The sequence below is a fragment of the Diabrotica virgifera genome, chromosome 7 (assembly GCF_917563875.1).
Source record: "Diabrotica virgifera virgifera chromosome 7, PGI_DIABVI_V3a".
NCBI classification, from domain to species: Eukaryota; Metazoa; Arthropoda; class Insecta; order Coleoptera; family Chrysomelidae; genus Diabrotica; species Diabrotica virgifera.
The window spans coordinates 87462244-87481065 of NC_065449.1; the positions used below are offsets into that span (position 1 = coordinate 87462244).

The 18822-nt window shown below is 33.0% G+C and overlaps 2 protein-coding genes across 2 annotated transcripts in view; one reads left to right on the forward strand and one right to left on the reverse strand.

Annotated features, from left to right (window-relative positions):
• Positions 1-292: 292 nt before the first annotated feature.
• The window catches only part of LOC114329648 (ras-related GTP-binding protein C), a 112808-nt gene continuing 94278 nt past the window's right edge, over positions 293-18822 (reverse strand). Inside the window, exons 4-7 of the mRNA XM_028278827.2 lie at positions 12794-12930; positions 9943-10085; positions 7543-7691; positions 293-541 (exon numbers count right to left, since the gene is read on the reverse strand). Of these exons, the coding sequence (XP_028134628.1) occupies positions 390-541; positions 7543-7691; positions 9943-10085; positions 12794-12930 (581 nt within the window). The 3' untranslated portion in view covers positions 293-389. The remainder of the gene's footprint in view (positions 542-7542; positions 7692-9942; positions 10086-12793; positions 12931-18822) is intronic.
• On the forward strand, positions 17193-18350 carry LOC114329652 (uncharacterized). Its single transcript, XM_028278830.1, has one exon. The coding sequence runs from the start codon at positions 17301-17303 to the stop codon at positions 18333-18335; it is 1035 nt and encodes a 344-aa protein (XP_028134631.1). The 5' UTR covers positions 17193-17300; the 3' UTR covers positions 18336-18350.

The window sequence follows — 18822 nt, forward strand, 5'->3', positions numbered from 1 at the left end:
TCTATATTTAAAAAAAATGGCCCGATTTTCATTGAAAAGTCCCGGATTTTAGGTTTTTTTCATCCTTGTCCCGAATTGGACCGACTTGGAGTTGGTCACACTATGTATATGTCATTGATCATGCCACAAGAAAGTTAAATATAAACAGTTCTGTAGTAGCGTAAAAAGTACTGCTAATAAATCACTGGTTACGAAATATTCACTAATTTGGATGAGCCCTCTCGAGACAATATCAGAATTTCGGAATTTATGCACTTGCCAGGCTTAAAATTCTAGATCAACAATATATATCTACACAGAAAACATATATTTTGCAAAAAATCTAAAGTATTAACAAAAAACAATCAAATATACAGGTACGCCATTGTAACAAATATAAACGTGAAAATTCACGTTGAATGTTCGTCGCTGACTATGGTATTGCCGTTCACTACTGGGCTTCCTACGGAGTTTGTCATGGGGGACGTCGGGTGCTTGTTTCGAAGTTCAAACACTTGTTGAATGGCGTTGCGGAAACACAAGAAATTATAATCAATTATACCTAAAAATGAATAGTCATTAATGATTTTATCCAAAATCAATTATTATCGTATAACAGAAATTGGGACATTGATAACTTATTTATAAACAAACGGAATATTTTAAACCTTTGTATACACAGAGAGTAAGTATACCCTTTTTACTACAAAAACAAACTTACGTCAGTCAAGATTGCTGACGTCACAGCGTTGCCAAAACATTAGAATGTGACTTTCATGGTGGCCATATTTCTTGTACAGTGAGAATCTAGGCATCATTAGTTGTCAGAAATATTTTTCTTTGTTTTTGTTTACTGTACGAATAATTATAATAATTATTTGTCTAAATATATGAATTAACTACAATATTATCTTGGGATAAACCGGACTCGTACCCTCTCCACATTGCCAAAGTGTCATAATGGTAGGGGAGCCCAAGCGGGGATTTTGCAGTTACTCGAGCGCGTCAGATTAGCATATGGGGAGAAACCTGGTACCCTGCAGATGTGCCTCTACCATATATTGGCTCTTAACACTGGGGAGTTATTTAAGGGGGGTCCGAAAAAAAATCTATCCTTAAAAATACTCGAAATTGTCAGATTAAGATAAGGTAAGTTAAGTACATGCAAAAGAGTGTATATTTCAAAAATCTGACGATTTGAGACGGGCATAAGGAAATGGGTGAGTCTCAAAGTTTCACAAGAAAAAAGCGAATATTTCGCGAAATGAATGACAGATCGAAAAACTAAAAAATATGTGCTCAATATTTTTTAAAAATCTATCGAATGATACCAAACACGACTTCCCACGGAGAGGGGTGGGGGTAAATTTAATATTTTAAGTACGAATCCCGCGATATTTCGCGAAATGAACATCAGATCGAAAACCTGTAAAATACACTTATTCAATATTTTTGAAAAATCTATCGAATGGCACCAAACACGACCCCTATGGAGGTGGCGTGGGGGGTTACTTTAAAATCTTAAATAGGAGCCCCCATTTTTTATTGCAGATTTGGATTCCTTACGTAAAAATAAGTAACTTTTATTCGAAACATTTTTTCGAATTATGGATCGATGGCGTTATAATCGGAAAAAGACGATTGTTGGAAATGGAAAGTCCCCACTAAAATGGAAAACTTTATTTAACTTTTTTTGGTTTTAGGACCTACTCTTCACAACCCAATAGGTCCCCATAACGCTCTTGTGACTGCACATTAAGCATACTTTGCTCCCCTACCGACATTGTTTACAAATAGAAAAGTTCGTTTTTTTCTGTTGAGAATATCGTATTATTTTGATAGTAAATCGAAAGCTGATCAATTAAAAGGCTGGAAAACTGTGGTATCAAAATTAAAACATGTTTATCCTAACACAAGAGTTCATTCATTTTAAGATAATCATTATAATACACAATACACAAGTACTTTGTATTTTTTTCATATTAGTTTATGATTAAAGTTTTTTTCTTTATTAGTTAGATTTGCCAACAAAAGTTGGACGATTAAGGCCAAATTCAATTCCTTCGCTAAAGTTATCAGTAGTAATTGCACAAGAGCTCTAAAATTATCGAATTTTTCCCGAGTGACACTTTGACAGTTTAAATTTCACGACCCGAAGGGGAGTGAAATTATGTCAGAGTGGCACGAGGGAAACAATTCAATAATAATTTTAGAGATCGAGTGCAATTTGCTGCAATTATTTCATGAATAAAACTGTTCAAACACCAAAATTTTATTGTAATTTATTTATTGTTGTTCTGAAGCTATTTTCTTGTGGCATTTTTTATAATCAATTACTTTTAATGGGAAATAAGCCACAATGAACTATCTTTTAGTAAAACCGTCCCAGGAACGCAACTCATAAATATTGGCGGTATCATTTTAAAGTCTTCTACTTTAAAATGTATAATATACGTCTGAATTGCCAATATAAATGAGTCAGATTAAATAAATTATTAGAAGAATTTTTTTATTTAGCAACAACATTTTTGTTTATTTTAGTAGTATTTTGTATTTTGACAACGAAACCCGATTTGGGCTTCGAAACGTTAATAAAATCATTTTTTTGGTAAAATTGTGGCTTATTTCCCATTAAAAGTAATTGATTGTAATTTATTTATGTAAGTACAAATTACTACAGTTAAACACACAGTTGTTATAAATATTTGACGGTTGAAAGTCATCACTTTTATAACAACTTTTAAAACAGTAATTGTCAATGTCACTGAATGTATTTTTTCGTAGCAACGGAGGGCATCTGACGTAATATATACTTGACGACGGGATATTATCAAAAATTATCACTTTAATTTTTATTTCTGTAGTTTTCTATTGGTCAGAATCTCCTATGAATGAAATAATCAGTAGTAATTGCACAAGAGCTCTAAAATTATCGAATTTTTCCTGAGTGACACTTTCACAGTTTTAATTTCACGACCCGAAGGGTAGTGAAATTATGTCAAAGTGTCACGAGGACAAAAATTCGATAATAATTTTAGAGATCGAGTGCAATTTGCTGATATTATTTCATGGATAAAACTGGTCAAAACCAAAATTGTATTGTAATTTATTTATGTAAGTACAAATTAGTACAATTAAATACACAATTATAAATATTTGACGGTTTGAAAGTCATCACTTTTATAATTTTTAAAACATTAATTGTCATTAATGTCACTGAATGTATTTTTTCGTAGCAACGAAGGGCATCTGACGTAATATATTTGACGACTGAATATTATCAAAAATTATCACTTTAATTTTTATTTCTGTAGCTTTCTATTGGTCAGAATCTCCTATGAATGAAATATTCAAATGAGCATACCAGTACAGTTAAAGAAAGCAAATTAAAAAGGCGTCTCAAAAGTGTATAAATTAACTTTAAATGAAACTACCTAACGGTATAATCGTATTCCTTAAAATGAAGTGATGAAGTGAACAAACTCTTGTGTTAGAATAAACATGTTAATAAGTTTTCCATGTTACAGTTTTCCAGCCTCTTTATTATCAAAATAATCAGTTAAAACCACATAACTTTATTTTGGAGCATATTTAAAATATTTAGCTATTTTAGCAAGTTGATTTTTTAATTGATACCATTAGAAGTATAATACATTCAAGTAGAAAAAACGAACTCTTCTATATTATGCAAACAATGTCAGGAACCACGACACTTTGGCAATGTGGAGAGGATACGGGTCCGGATTATTCCATTACACTGGGTTATCCCAATACACTATTATAATATTGTTGTTAATTCATATATATTTCGGCAAGTAATGAAAACCAATTGACATCATTAATTAGAAAACAAAACCAATACGCCAGTCAATGGAAGCAAGAATAGGATATTACCCCCGAATTCTATTCTACTGCATGGATTTTAATGAAATTTTGGGCCTAGCCTCTACTTATCTCCTAATTCAAACTCTACCCTATGCCGACGTGTGCTTTTATCTTGGGGGTGGTTCCCACCCCTTCTTAGGGGTGGAAAATTTTTTGGTTAAAATTACCACGGAATTCGCTAGAGATCCTAATTCTAAGCAAGAACTATTTTATATTTTTTTTGAAAACTCAATACTTTTTGAGCTATTCGTGGTTGAAAATTGGCCATTTTCATTGAAACATAATAGTGATGTAACGAATGTCGTTTTTTGAACATTCGCGAATACGAATGCGAATGCGAATATCTAATAACGACATTCGCGAATTCGGATGCGAATGCGAATGTTCAGTTTTTTTTAATTTGTTTCTGTTTTTGAAATGTTTTCTAAATCTATAATGAGAAGTTAATTGATATTTAGTGTAAATCAATCTGAATCTTAAGTTTTATTACATTATACCAAATAATAAAACAACGTGAAGCCTGATAATCTGATTATACGAGATTAAGTTACCTTTTTTTAATAAAAAAAGATGAGAAAGAGAATAAATTTTGATTTTATTAATCTAACGTTATTTTCAAATTATTTTTTCTCTGATATTCATATTCGCAAAACATTCGCACAAATTTTGCGAATGCGAACGCGAATGCGAATATGCAAAAAAATGCGGATATTCGCGAATGCGAATACGAATATTCGTTACATCACTAAAACATAATACCTTTTCGAATGGTTTTTTGCGAATACCTTAAAAACTATACATCTAACTAAAAAAACTATATTAAACATTTTTGTAGGTTATAAAAAACAAAGAGACACTTGCCTTCATAAATCTTCTAGTTATAATACAAAAAGAGATATGGTAGGTGAAAATAGTTTGTTTTTGGTACATTCTCAAATTGGTGTATTCAACTTGAAATAACAGAGAAACTGTCAACTTTAGGTGTATAATGCTACTAATATCTTTTGTAGTACTTGAAAAGATCTTTAAAATGAGCTATATTAGAGGTCCATTACTTAAAACTAAGCGAGATATGCTGCAAATAAAATTGATAACTAATGTATTTTAAGAAAAAATGAGAAGTAATTTTAACCCCCATCCACCAAAATGTAAATGCATCGTTTTCCCTCTACAATACCTTTTACTATAGTGTTATATCTATGTTCAAAAAGTTGGACGGGTTTAAAATGAATGGTTTTTAAAAAAACAAAGATCAAATTATAGAGCGCATTTTTAATTTTTCTTAAAAATCTTCCTTTTTCTCCATGTAACTTGAAAATGATAAGAGATACAGTAATGAAAAATAAAAAGGAAATTTATATCTGAAAAAGCCCAACATTTTTGTGTGGTATCTTTTTTTCGTATATCTTATCTTTTTCGAGTTACATGGAGGAAATGGAAGATTTTTAAGAAAATTTAAAAATTCGCTCTATAATTTAATCTTATTTTTTTTTTTCAAAAACCGTTCATTTTAATCCAGTCCAACTTTTAGAACATAGAAATAACGCTATAATAAAAAGTATTGTAGAAGGAAAACGATGTATTTAAATTCTGAGGGATGAGGGGTTAAATATACTTCTCATTTCTTCTTAAAATACATTAGTCATCAACTTTTTTGGAGAATATCTCGCTTAGTTTGAACGTGATCGACATTTAGTATTGCTCATTTTAAAGGTCTTTTCAAGCCCTACAAAAGTTATTAGTATCATTATACACCTAAAATCGATAGTTTCTCTGTTATTTCAAGTTGAATAAACCGATTTGAGCATGCAGCAAAAAAACAAACTCTTCTTACCTACCATACCCCTCCTTGTATTAATTTTAACTAGAAGATTTATGAAGGAACAAATCTTTGTCTCTTTATAACCTACAGAAATATTTTATATAGTTTTTTTGTTAGATGCATAGTTTTTAAGGTATTCGCACAAATCCGTCCGAAAATGTGTAATTTTTCAATGAAAATGGCCAATTTTCAACCACGAATAACTCAAAAAGTATTGAGTTTTCAAAAAATAATTATAGAACAGTTTTTGCTTAAAATTAGGTTCTCTAGCCTCTTCCGTGGCTATTTTAACCAAAACATTTTTCACCCCCGAGAAGGGGTGGGAACCACCCCCAAGACAAAAGCGCATATCGGCATAGGATAGACTTTATTTCTTGAGCTATTCCCTACTTACTGTGAAAATATCAAGTAAATCGATGTAGTAGGATGGAATTCGGAGCCAAATACCCTCACTGACTGCCCTACAAAGAAAAATATATCAAAGTAATCATGTCTAACTTATCACTGTCCACAAGAAATATGGCCATGATGAAAAGTCACATTCTAATGTTTTGGCAATGCTCTGTTTCGTGTTTTCAATTCGTGTTTTTGTAGTAAAAAGATTTATGTTTTTTAGTAGTTTACATCTTAATTCAATTTCTAAGCACGTATGGTAAAGAATGGTTCCCTATGTCTAAAATTATTACTATTCTATTGTTTGTTTATTAACCAAGAGGAGTGATTCAAATTTACCGCGCTGTATTGCTTGTTTGTAATTGGTCCAACCGCAGGCAAATTTACTCCACTGTTATAAAATTTTGACACTAATGACATTTATCAAATTTTGACACTAGTGACATTTCATAGGTTAATTAAGTTATATCAAAGATTTTTGTATTTTCTGTGTTATTCCTTTAATTTTTAGATTAATATTCTGCTTTTATATAAAAAGCAGTTGTTTTTGGAACTCATTAGCGACGTATTAATTTAATATAATATTTATGGATTACCGTTGAGGGTCGACTAGATCAACCAAAAATTAAGATGTATTTGGTTATTATTCTAGTGACTTTCTTGGATGTGAATATGTTTTTTTAGTTTGCTCCTCCTGGTTAAAAAATAAACTATAGTTAATTGTGGTTTAATGTTCACGGTAAGCTTGGTTTACGGGTTTGCTTTAATGTTTGCTGCAGATCAGTTCGATTCCCGGAGAGGATTAGGCAGAGGAAAGCTCTTTTACATTACAAATAACTTTTCCAAATTCTAAAGGTCAACCACAGTAACTGAAAGCAGCCTGTCAACACAAAAACCTGTTTGTCAACAATAAGCAAAGCCTGAGACTCCTATCGGAAGTTATAGGTAATCAACTTTTGCAGTAGTTCCATAAAACAACATTTAGTGCAGGGACCCTGTGGGATGTGAGTGAAACTAACGAATGTACCAAGAAATGGTCGGTTAATGTGAGGGGTATGGAGGGCCTGTGAACAACTTGACTATAGTCGATCCCAATAACATGACTAAGCACCCCATGGTCCTCATCAGCGTCTCTAAGAAAGAGACTGATAAAGCAATTATCAGGATCTCCTAAGAAAAAAAGTCGAGACCTTAAGGCGAAAAAAAGGTATCGGAGAAGATCAGGGATAAATCCTTGTCGTCTCTATAGAAGAGCTCTCTTACAATGCACTGAGGATTGCTCATTTCAATGCATATTGTAGAGTTAGAAAGGTATCCTTTAAGACGATCAAAGGCCTTAATGGCTCCAATGGTCATGCAATTGAACCTCCAGCATAGTCAAGCAGTGTCATAAAATAAAAACAGATTGTGTATAGGTACATAAAATAAAACTGTACCAGGAAAAAGATAAATCAAATTCTTACCTTTATGATCAAAATTGTCTTCCCTTAATATACAAACTAAAGCTAAAAACTTATTTACTTCTCTTAAATACAAAACTGTTCCGTTATTTAACTTTATCAAACTGGAACTTTGTTCGTCAAAGGCCGCTGGATCTTGTTCCTCTTTAATTCTAAAAAGAAAAAAATTTATTACGTACTTAATAAGGTATCAATTTATTCACAAAGTTTATAATTAAACAATATTTGTTTCGTGCAAAAAGCTTCTGTCTCTGTCCACCAATATTTCACTTTTCATGAAGATGTGGGAGGTCATATAAAAGACGTTGACGGCTTCCCTTTTTTCTGTGTTATGTTTGGGTTTTAGCTGCAAGCAGGCCCACCGAGAGGGCGGTACAGACGGTACATTTTACCGGGGCCCGGCGATGTAAGGGGCCCGGCGTCGACCAGACCAAAGACGTCATTTTTGCCGGTTTTTTGCTCTTCACTTTATATGCATAATGCATCTAATTATTACTTGGCTATATATTTTATAATATCACCTTTACCTCTATTTTGAATATCTTGAATTGTACGAACATCTTTCGCAACTATTTCAAAAATGCATAAACGCAAGCGAAATCCCTATGGAATGGAAAGCATATCTCAGTACTATACATAAAAGAGTGATAAACTAAATTGCGAAAATTACCAAGGAATAGCTGTAACCGGATCTCTATTAGTAGAATATATGGAAAAGTTTTGAAAAATCGAATCGAGAAAGATTATTATTTAGATTCTGAACAAGCCGGATTTCGTATGGGTGGATCCACTATTGACCACATTTCTCCTTAACCCAGATAATAGAAAAAACGATGGCACGGCAGCAAGAAATTCATATGTTGTTTGTCGACTTACGGAAAATCTAAGATAACGTTCCACTTAAGAACCTGTGGCAGTCAAAGTACTATAAAATCAACCCATAACAAAAATAAAAGCAGGGGCTCAAATAACAACAGGGTGTGTAACATCAAAAGGATTAAAGCAAGGATGTTGCCTGATCCCCACTTTATTTAAAATATACCTCGAATGTACTTTAAAAAAAGTAGAACAATGGAGATACCACTCACCAACACTATGGTATATAATATACGGTCAACTTTGAAGAGTTGAGCGTATATACCATAGTGTTGGTGAGTGGCCATAAAATATATGACCATAAAATTAATTGAAGAGTATGATATATATGGGGTCTAGAAGTGAATAAAAAGAAAAGAAAACCGAATACAAAAAAAAAACAAAAAGATCTCATATTAGACGACATGACCACGATAAAATACTGCTACGACTACAAATATTTCTGCAAAAGAAAGAAATATGACAGGTACAATTTTATTGTTGTATTCCCGTTGCGACATCGTACGCTGTTGTTTTGGTTACGGTGCCGACGTACCTACTGTTTTCATTTAGCCATAACCAATGTTGCTTTAAACGAATTCGCCGCCAGTAATAAGCACCTGTATTATAAATATTTTCATTTTCACTATTATAAATAGGTACAGTCGGAAAAATGAAAGAATACCCGTGAACGATCACATCAATCACTTATTTTGTATTTGCTATCTTTTTCTATAACGTTTGTTATAGAAAAAGAAAGTTAGAAAAAGTTATTTATAGAAAAAGACAGCAAATACAAAATAAGTGATTGATGTGATCGTTCATGGGTATAGGGCTTTTCATTCACAGTCATTTGTTTCGACCTTCTGTCATATGTCGTATAATCCGTGTATATTAATATTATACACAGATTATACAACTTATGACAGAAGCTCGAAACAAATGACAATCGATGAAAAGCCCTATTCTTTCAATTTTCCGACTGTATAATCAAAATTTAACAAAATGTATGGACTCAAACATGCATCCCATTCAACATTTGAATAAAATTTATATTTGAAATGTTTCTTATCATTTATTATATACTGATAATTATTGAAACAATTGTTTCGCAATTTAGCTTTACTGGGGCCCGCTCTTCACTTCCTACCGGGGCCCGCTCACCCCTCTCGGCGGCCCTGGCTGCAAGCAATAGTGTTAAACCCAGCCTGACAGATTTACTCACCAATTGAGAATGACATTTGGGTGATACAATTCATTGGGGCCAAGAGGATTAAAACATGAACCGGGAATCACTCCACCTCGCCCGAATTCTCCAGACTATCCACTTCCCTCCCAATAGCACTCTGATGCGCAATACACGCCCTCCATCAGCAAAGTGCTTATCATGTGGGAGTCCTGGGTATAAGGACTTCCTTATGAAGGATTTATTTAGATGATGATGTGATCGTTAGATTAATTATTTTTACTAATTACGGAAATGTTTTAATGGAATCACTTGTTTTAAAATATGGAAAGTGAGTGGTATGGATACATAAAAGTACTTACCCGTATATCCAAGAAACATCTATCACTACATCGATCATATCACAACATAATTCGTAGCTTTGCATATCCACTGGTGTAGAATCTGTTGCAATATAAATTTTTGAAACTACATCAAATAAAAACGATTTTTCAATTGCTGAGTTCTAAAATCAAAATGCTATTTTGAATAGAGTATATTATATATTCATATAAAAAAAACTGTGTAGGTTTTCCTCCTAGAGAGGAAACGCAAGATGACTTAAAAAGAAAGCAAAAAACATAAAGTCCAACGTGAAATCAGTTAATCACAATAAAAGCTATATATGTAAAGGAGATGCAAACTAATAAAACAAAATATGCAAAATATGGAGTGGCAGTGGAAATACTTAAGGTAGGAAAAAAATTGAATATTATAAGTGACTGTAAATAACTACTAACAATATTTCAAAAAAAAACATTAGCATTTGTGTACAGCCATTAAAAATCATCTAAGGAATGCAGACGAATAGGCAAATCAAAATAAGCGGTACGCTACCTGCTGAGCATAGAAGTAACTAAAAATAGTGACATTGTTCTTCCATTTTGCATTGAGTTTGTGTGTTTGTATAAAAATATTTACGTCTTAACTTAATAGTAATTTGATAAGAATGAGTCGTTCAAATCGGTATTGTTTTCAAATAAGATTATAGGTATTGCTTCAAATAGCGAATTGAAATTCACTTTTCATTACAAAATATTAAAACGTAGCCTAAAAAGGTGTGGAACAATTTCTGGGTTACATAGTGGACATGTTCCATAAGTCTTGTATCATAATATTTAACACAACAAATTTACTGAATGGTTATATCAAGCATTGTTACAGCAAATGAAAAAAAGAATCTATGGAACAATAAAGCGCACAAAAGGGACGAACATGTTACTTTAGAAAAAGCAGAAAAATGAAACTAATTGTATTGGATCGCGTTCATGAATCCCTAATAATAAAGCCGTTCACTCACGATACTGCGGTGTCGTTCGACAAAATCGTCGATGATATCAATTCTGCAGTACTGCAGCATAGAAACCAGTTTCTCTGTGGTAAAATTGTAACGATTTTGTTGGATGCACGGTCACTTAAGGCAGTTTTACATTAAGCTATTTTCATGCTAATTCTAGGCAAGAGCCATGCAAGACAGATGGCAACTGCGCATGCCCACGCGCTATTTCCATGCAATTCGTATGCTAGACGAAAAATTAAAACATGTTCTATTTTTCATGCTATTTTGATGCAAGTTGTTAAATTTCATGTTGCCAATATAACAAAATTTACAGTTTAGAATAAAACTTAACCTTATTGTATAAATTTAAATGTTATTTATTGGAAGTAATAATAATTTGTGATTTATACTTGAATATATTTAATGTTGGGCTGAAATTTCCAAGTGAAATATCTAAAGTTAATGTTTTGATATATTTCTTTTGTTGGCATTGGCAACAATGAAAGTGGTATCAAAAATTGCATGGCAATAGCTCTGATGTAAAAAGGTCAGGCTAGGCCAGAGATATGCCATGCAAGACGGACTTACATAGCATGAGACTTGCATAGCCTTGATGTAAAGCTGCTTATACGATCAAAATTTTTGTCAATTAGTCGAATTCGACAAAATTGAACCACGCCGCAGTATCGTGAGTGGCCGGCTTGAACACTATCGATTCTGCTGCAGAAATCAAGGTTATATTCAAGGTTGGCAGGCTTAAACCACATGCTTGAAGCCTTGGTTTAAACCAACTGGGTTTTTTAAGAAAACCTTTGGGCTAGTGCAGTTGAAACTTCGAAACGCAATTCAAATCGGCTTATTACTATTAAAAATGTATTACTATTAAACGTATTAACCTATTACGAGTAAACTTATTACCAATGAATTAATAGTATTAAAAATTATTTTAACATTCAACAAATACAAAACTCATGCAAAACCATTGCAAAACTCCAATGACCAATGTCAGTCAATATTGATAGTTCTACAATTGCTCACTTTGGCGCTGCAATCTTATTTTCAGTTGCCTATAGATACTGTGATGCTTTGATACTTGGAATGTAGATGAACCTCAACGAATTATAAACATGAAATGTCGACAAAATAGAAAAATAAGCTATAAGTGTACGGCTTATACATTATAGTAAAATACAGACAATGACGAATACATAAATCAACCTCACTATGAGAATAGAACAACAAATAATATAACAAATATTTTTCTTCTTGATGTACTCAATCCGTGACGAATGTTGGAAGCGATGGAAGACATATTTACATAGCTAAACTAAAATAATTCATCTATTAACGTAACCTGACAATACTCAAACCATTTTTGGTATGATGAGGATATTGTAAATCCATTAAAAAAGAATTACAAAAAAAAGATTGCCGACTTGAATCAAGAATCAATAAAAATAAGATTCAAGATGATCAATTCTCAAATATGGACGTTTGCCAAAGACGATTAAACTTCAGATAGAAATTCTTACATAAAGGCAGAGTAAAAAGTGAAACATGTTTCAAGTCAAGTAGTAAAACTTTAATGGAAATTTACTGAGCATATCCTGGGACAGAAAGATGACAGATGGAACAAAATATTTATACCATAAGAGATAATGGAATTAGCAACGACGAAGACGAAGACTACATCTTATGTCACATGACATAAAACAACATGCTACAACAAATTAATGCAAATAGCCCAGAATAAAGATCTCATGAGGTCTCTGGCCGAAGATGGATATTCTTTGGCTGATTAGATAGATAGATACCTACTTCTAACCTTCTTGCTAAAAAATTTTATGTGGCAATTCTTACCTCAGTATACTTTATAAAAAAATGACAATACTCACCGTGTTTAAAATGTTTAGTAAATTTTCTAATGCTGGCAACTGTGGAATTAGTTTTTGTACAACTTTGGAGAAAGCTTCGAAGATTGAGTGATCGTAGATAGATGTGAGATGAAAACTGAGATGGATTTGATCATAACCTGAAAATATGTCTCTTTAGTACTAGTTAAAAAGTAATGACTCAATTTTATTAATTACAATTCCTTTTAAAATTTGGAATTAAAATTTGGAATACAACTACTAAAAAAATAATGTATCTTTGGTAAGAAACCTTTCTTTATATAATATGTTAACCTGTAAATTAGTAGAAAGTGAGAGAGAGCGTAAGAGTGAGAGAGAGAGAGAGATAGAGAGAGATAGAGATAGAGAGAGAGAGAGAGAAAGAGAGAGAGAGAGAGAGATTCTAAGCGCGCTCGCACACCAAAGCTGATTCTACATCGCATATCCTTCGAAATTCCAGCGAAAACCAGATGTGACACTCAGTGCGTATCTTTTCGCAATGCGAAGGATATGCGATGTAGGATATTGCTTTGGTGTGCGAGTTCGCTAACAGTCTGCTATTTGTTTGAATATCTTCGTCCAGTAATATTTTTGCGCTATTCAACAAATAATTTTCCTAATATTCGGCAACTGAAGTATAAAATTCAAGTCCGAGTAGGAGTAGTGAGCACTTGGCACAAGACTATTTTTCAAAATTTCTTGATACTTTGCTGCGTTCATTGTGCCTTCCACCACATCATATCTTCCTAGACCTGCTGATGACACGCACCACCAAATCATAATTTCTTTGGGAAACGTCACTGTTCTTGTGAGGCAACCTTTATGGAATGATTCATTTTTACTTCTGATACTAGACGGGACACGGGACTGTATCGTCACCCCCGTTAGCGAAATTATTCCGATTCGATTTTTTTGCACAAACTTACTCTAAAAGAGGTCCATAAAACAAATCCACAGGGTGCCAGGCGGCATCTTGGTCGAAAAAGTGTTTAAACATCTTTTTTTAAACAAATTTACAAAAATAATTATTTCACTTCGAACAATTTTTTATTCATATAATTTGGGTCATTCTGAGTCAAAAAGGTCTCTTGTGATTTTTCTCTAAAATTGATTGCTGTCGAGTTATATCCGAATTAAAATTTGAAAAAGGCGAAAATTTCGCGTTTTTCAAATTTTAAATTGCTTTTAACTCGAAAAAGATCAACTTCAGAAAAAAATTATAAGAGAGCTTTTTTGTCCAGAATGGTCCAAAAAACCTAAAAAGAAATAGTCCGGGCAAAAATATTGATTTTTGTAACTTGATTAAAAAAAATTGTTAAAAAAAATTGGCCCACTTTTCACGTGGGCGACTTCTTGAACCTTATTCTGGGATGTCTCACGAATGTGATTATGCAAAAATATCTCATGGGAATATTTTTCCCAACGAACCCGTCGTTTCCGCCTTGTCTATTTACGTTTTTCGTCAATATTTCTAAAACTATGCTTTAGCGTAAACAATGTTCTATACAAAAATGTTCTACATAAAATTTAAAACAAAAAAGGTCCTATACATAATTAATTGATGGATTCGACCGTTACTTCATGGAAGTTCATTTTATCTAACAATAAAACACTGAAAACGTTTGTTTTCTATACTTCCACAAAATTTATTACAACTATGTGACTACAGCTGTTTCGGCAGAGTGCCTTTCTCAAGTGATTTTGATTACTATGGGTTTGTCTTTTTAAAGTCTTTAACTGAAGAGGTTGAGGAGTGGGGAGCTGTTTGTCTCGAGTTGGTCATTCAGAATTATATCTGTATTTTTCAATTTATTAATTTCCATAGATTCTAATAAAGATAGCTTAAGGCCTTTATTTTGAATATGCAGAATTTGAAACTGTTCATTAAAAGAATGATTATGATCTAGAAGGTGAAGTGCGTATGTAGAAGTGTCTGTTTTTCTATGGTTGAGCTGTAGTCACATAGTTGTAATAAATTGATGTAACTTTTTACTGAACCATTTATGTGGACCATATAGAACAATTTGGTGTTGAAGGAAAACTTTTACTTTGGATGTCTGGGTTAGGCCTTTTTTTGGACCAATTATACTAAACTACCTCCGTAACTTTGAAACCGTTCATTTTAAAAGGATTATGCATTAGGCCTTTTTTATTTCAAATTTAATGTAGAACATTTTTGTATAAAAGGTTGTTCATGCTAAACCGCATAGTTTTAGAAATATTGACCAAAAACTTAAAAAACTACGAATTTACCGATTTCTTCCCCCTCTCCCCCAGCCCAAAACCCGTCGCTCAAAATGGTGTGACTTTTTTCTGAACATTATGTGGACCATATAGAACAATTTGGTGTTGGAGCATAACTTTCACTTTGGATGTCTGGATTATGTCATTATTTGGATCAATTGTATCATATTAAAGAGGCCTTTTGTACTTCATACTATCATATAAAAGAATGACCCAAATTATTAAAAAAAAAATTTGTCCGAAGTGAAAAAATTATTTTTGTAAAGGACCCCGCACAAACTTATGGAAAATAGGTCCCAGTGGATTTCGTTCATACTTTGGGAAAATACACTTTGAAGCATCCTGATAAAAAGTTCTCATGGGCACAACTCAATCGTATGAAGGATTTTCAAGATATAGAAGCCCAAACTCAGAAAATTATAAGATTTACGGGGTATTCCAATTGCGTGAGTTACTGGTTATTTGGCAACATGTAGAAGTTTGGATCAAGGAAAAGTTCTAGTGGTCTATGATTTTTTTCTGGCTATCCAATGGCAACCTTTACTTTGACCTTGACCTTCAACGGACGTCATCTTCTAGAGTTTCGAGGGTTTTAGGTATTAAATTGATATAAACAGATTACTTATGGGTTTTTGGGATCGCAAAACACGAATATGCCATCAGAATTGCCCTCCGGATGACGTGGTGGCCAGGGCCACTGCAAGGGACGTCATCTTCTAGAGTTTCAATGGTTTTCGGCATTTAATTGGTGCAAATGAATTACATGAGGGTTTTTTGAGGTCGCTAAACATGAATATGCCACCAGAACCGACTCCTGGAGCACCTGGTTTCCAAAGTCAATGAAGGGGCTCCTGGAGTTTCCGATGATTTTGGTACTACATTGATGCAAACGACTTAATTATAGGTTTTTGGGGTTGCTGAACACGAATACGTGATCACATTGTGCCGTAGCCACAATGTGATTCGTGGGTCGGATCTGATAGTGTATGCATATTCAGCAACCCCAAAAACCTAAGAGTAATCCATTTGATTTCTCCGAAACTCCAGAAGATAACCTGTCTTAGGCACCAGGTGCTCCTGTGTCTGTGCTAGAAAAATCATAGACTACTAGTACTTTTCCTTGATCCAAACTTATAGATGTTGCCAAATACCCAGTAACTCACGGAATTGGAATACCCCGTAAATCTTATAATTTTCCGAGTTTGGACCTCTATATCTTGAAAATCCTTCATACGATTGAGTTGTGCCCATGAGAACTTTTTATCAGGATGCTTCAAAGTGTATTTTCCCAAAGTATGAACGAAATCCACTGGGACCTATTTTCCATAAGGTTTTTGCGGGGTCCTTTGTTTTAAAAAAATTGTTTAAACAAATTGTCGACCAAGGTACCGCCTGGCACCCTGTGGATTTGTTGTAAGGACCTCTTTTGAGTAAATTTGTGCAAACAAATCTAATCGAAATAATTTCGCTAACGGCGGCGACGATACAGCCTAAACTATTTCTTCAGGATCTTGAATGAGGGGTTTTAAACTTTGATTTGGTCACTTTTTGAATTTCATAATAATGATTTTTAATCTAGCCTTGAAAATAGCCATTTTCGCATTTTTCAAATTTTAAATCGCGTATAACTCGACAACAATGAATTTTAGAGAAAAATTAAAAGATACCTTTTTTGCACAGAATAACCAAAATTATCTAAAAAAAAATTGTTCGAAATAAAAAAATTATTTTTGTGAATTTGTTTAAAAAAATTGTTTAAACAATTTTTCGACCACGGCACCGCCTGGCACCCAGTGGATTTGTTATAAGGACCTCTTTATAGACTTTAATGTATTGTCGATCTCGTTCTTTAACTCCATAAGCCAGGTTGTGAAGATTAACGTTTTCACTAAATTTTCGTTTGTCCGAATATTTAGTTGTTAGGACTTTTAGTTGAATAATGTTGAAATGCTTCGTTGAACACTTTCTGTAAATGTATAACATACTTTTTATTAAAAATATGTGTCAGATAATATATAAAATATAATTATCATTAAAAATTGCTCTGATTCAAGGTTCCAGTTTAATTTTCACTATTTTTTTTATCGTTATCTCTGTACCGCACGTGACTGGAGTTCTTTCTATAATTTTGTTAGGTTAAATAACAAAAATGACGTAGTAAGGTCAAAGTGTGTAAAATTAGTTCATAGTTGCCGACATTATTAAACCTTATTATCAGCGAGCATCGCTCAACTTAACCTTAAAATAAGTTTTGACACGAAACACAATGGCAGAGGGTCTAAAAACAAATTTACTGATAGGTATCGGACATCCATTATTGGATATGACTGCAAAAGTTGAAAAAAGTTTTTTACTTGAATACAATTTAAAAGAAAATGATGCTGTAATAATGTCAGAGAACCATAAAAACCTGCAAAATACATTACTAGAAAGATACCAAGTTGCTTATACAGTGGGTGGTAGTATACAAAACACGTTGAGAATTGTACAATGGATAACAGAATTACCAAACGTCACCACATTTTTTGGATCAGTAGGAAATGATCAAAACGCTAAGATATTACATGAGCAAGCTTTATTGGATGGAGTAAATGTCAGATATAAATACATTAACGGAGAACCAACGGGTACCTGTATCGTTTTGGTAACTGGTGAAAACAGGTCTTTATGTACTAATCCTGGAAGTTCCAAATATTTTGATTTTGCACATTTACTTAAGAATGAAAATCAGTTTTTATTAGATACAGCTAAGTATTATTATATGGGAGGATTCTTTTTAAATGTAAGCCTAGAAACAGTAAGAGAAGTCTCTAAGTTAGCTGCTAAAGATGACCGACAGTTTTTATTTAACTTGAGTGCACCTTTTATTTGTTATCAACATAAGGACGTGTTGCTGGAATTATTACCGTATGTAGATGTCATTTTTGGAAATAAATCTGAAATAGAAGCCCTTTCTTCTTGTTGTCAAATGGAAGTAAATACCATAGATGAAATCATTGTTTTATTGTCAAATTGGAAAAAAATAAATAGTTCAAGGTCAAGATTAGTTGTAGTAACGCAAAGCGAAGAACCCGTTCTTGTAGGTATTAATAATAGAGTATTAACATTTCCAGTACCGACATTAAAAGATAAGATCGTTGATACTAATGGAGCTGGAGATGCTTTTGTAGGGGGATTTCTGTCACAATTTATCCAAGATCAACCAATAGAAACATGTATAAAATGTGGCATCTGGGCGGCATCTCAAATAATACAGCAGATTGGATGTACATATACAGGCAAAGCTAGTTTTCAAATATAATTGAACTTACTCCAAGATTTGTGTTTTATTTTTATCATATGTAGTAAATTTCACCTAATTTATCCTTATTAACTTATTCATGAAAAGGATGTCAAAAAGAGATGGAACAAGTAATTTGACAGTTTGACAACCAGTTGAGTTAACGCAGACAGTAACAGCAATGGTCACCAAAATAACAAACGACATAGTGGTTCAAAATATAAAGAAACGAAAAGCAGTTGGACCAGATGATATACCTGGGGAAGTGTGGAAAGCATTACGAGACACAGGAACAAGTTGACTTACTAGTCCAAGGCGCATCTGTTTTGAGATGGACGTTGAGAGGTGACTCATATTTTTTTGCAGAAATTGTTTGGAAATAACTCATATAATAACAAGTGAGTTATTCTCCCACTCAAAAAGGTCCGTAGTGACAAAAAAAAAACAAAAAAAACAAAAAAAAAACAAAAAAAAAACTAAAATAAAATACAAAAAAGAATGCATTTAT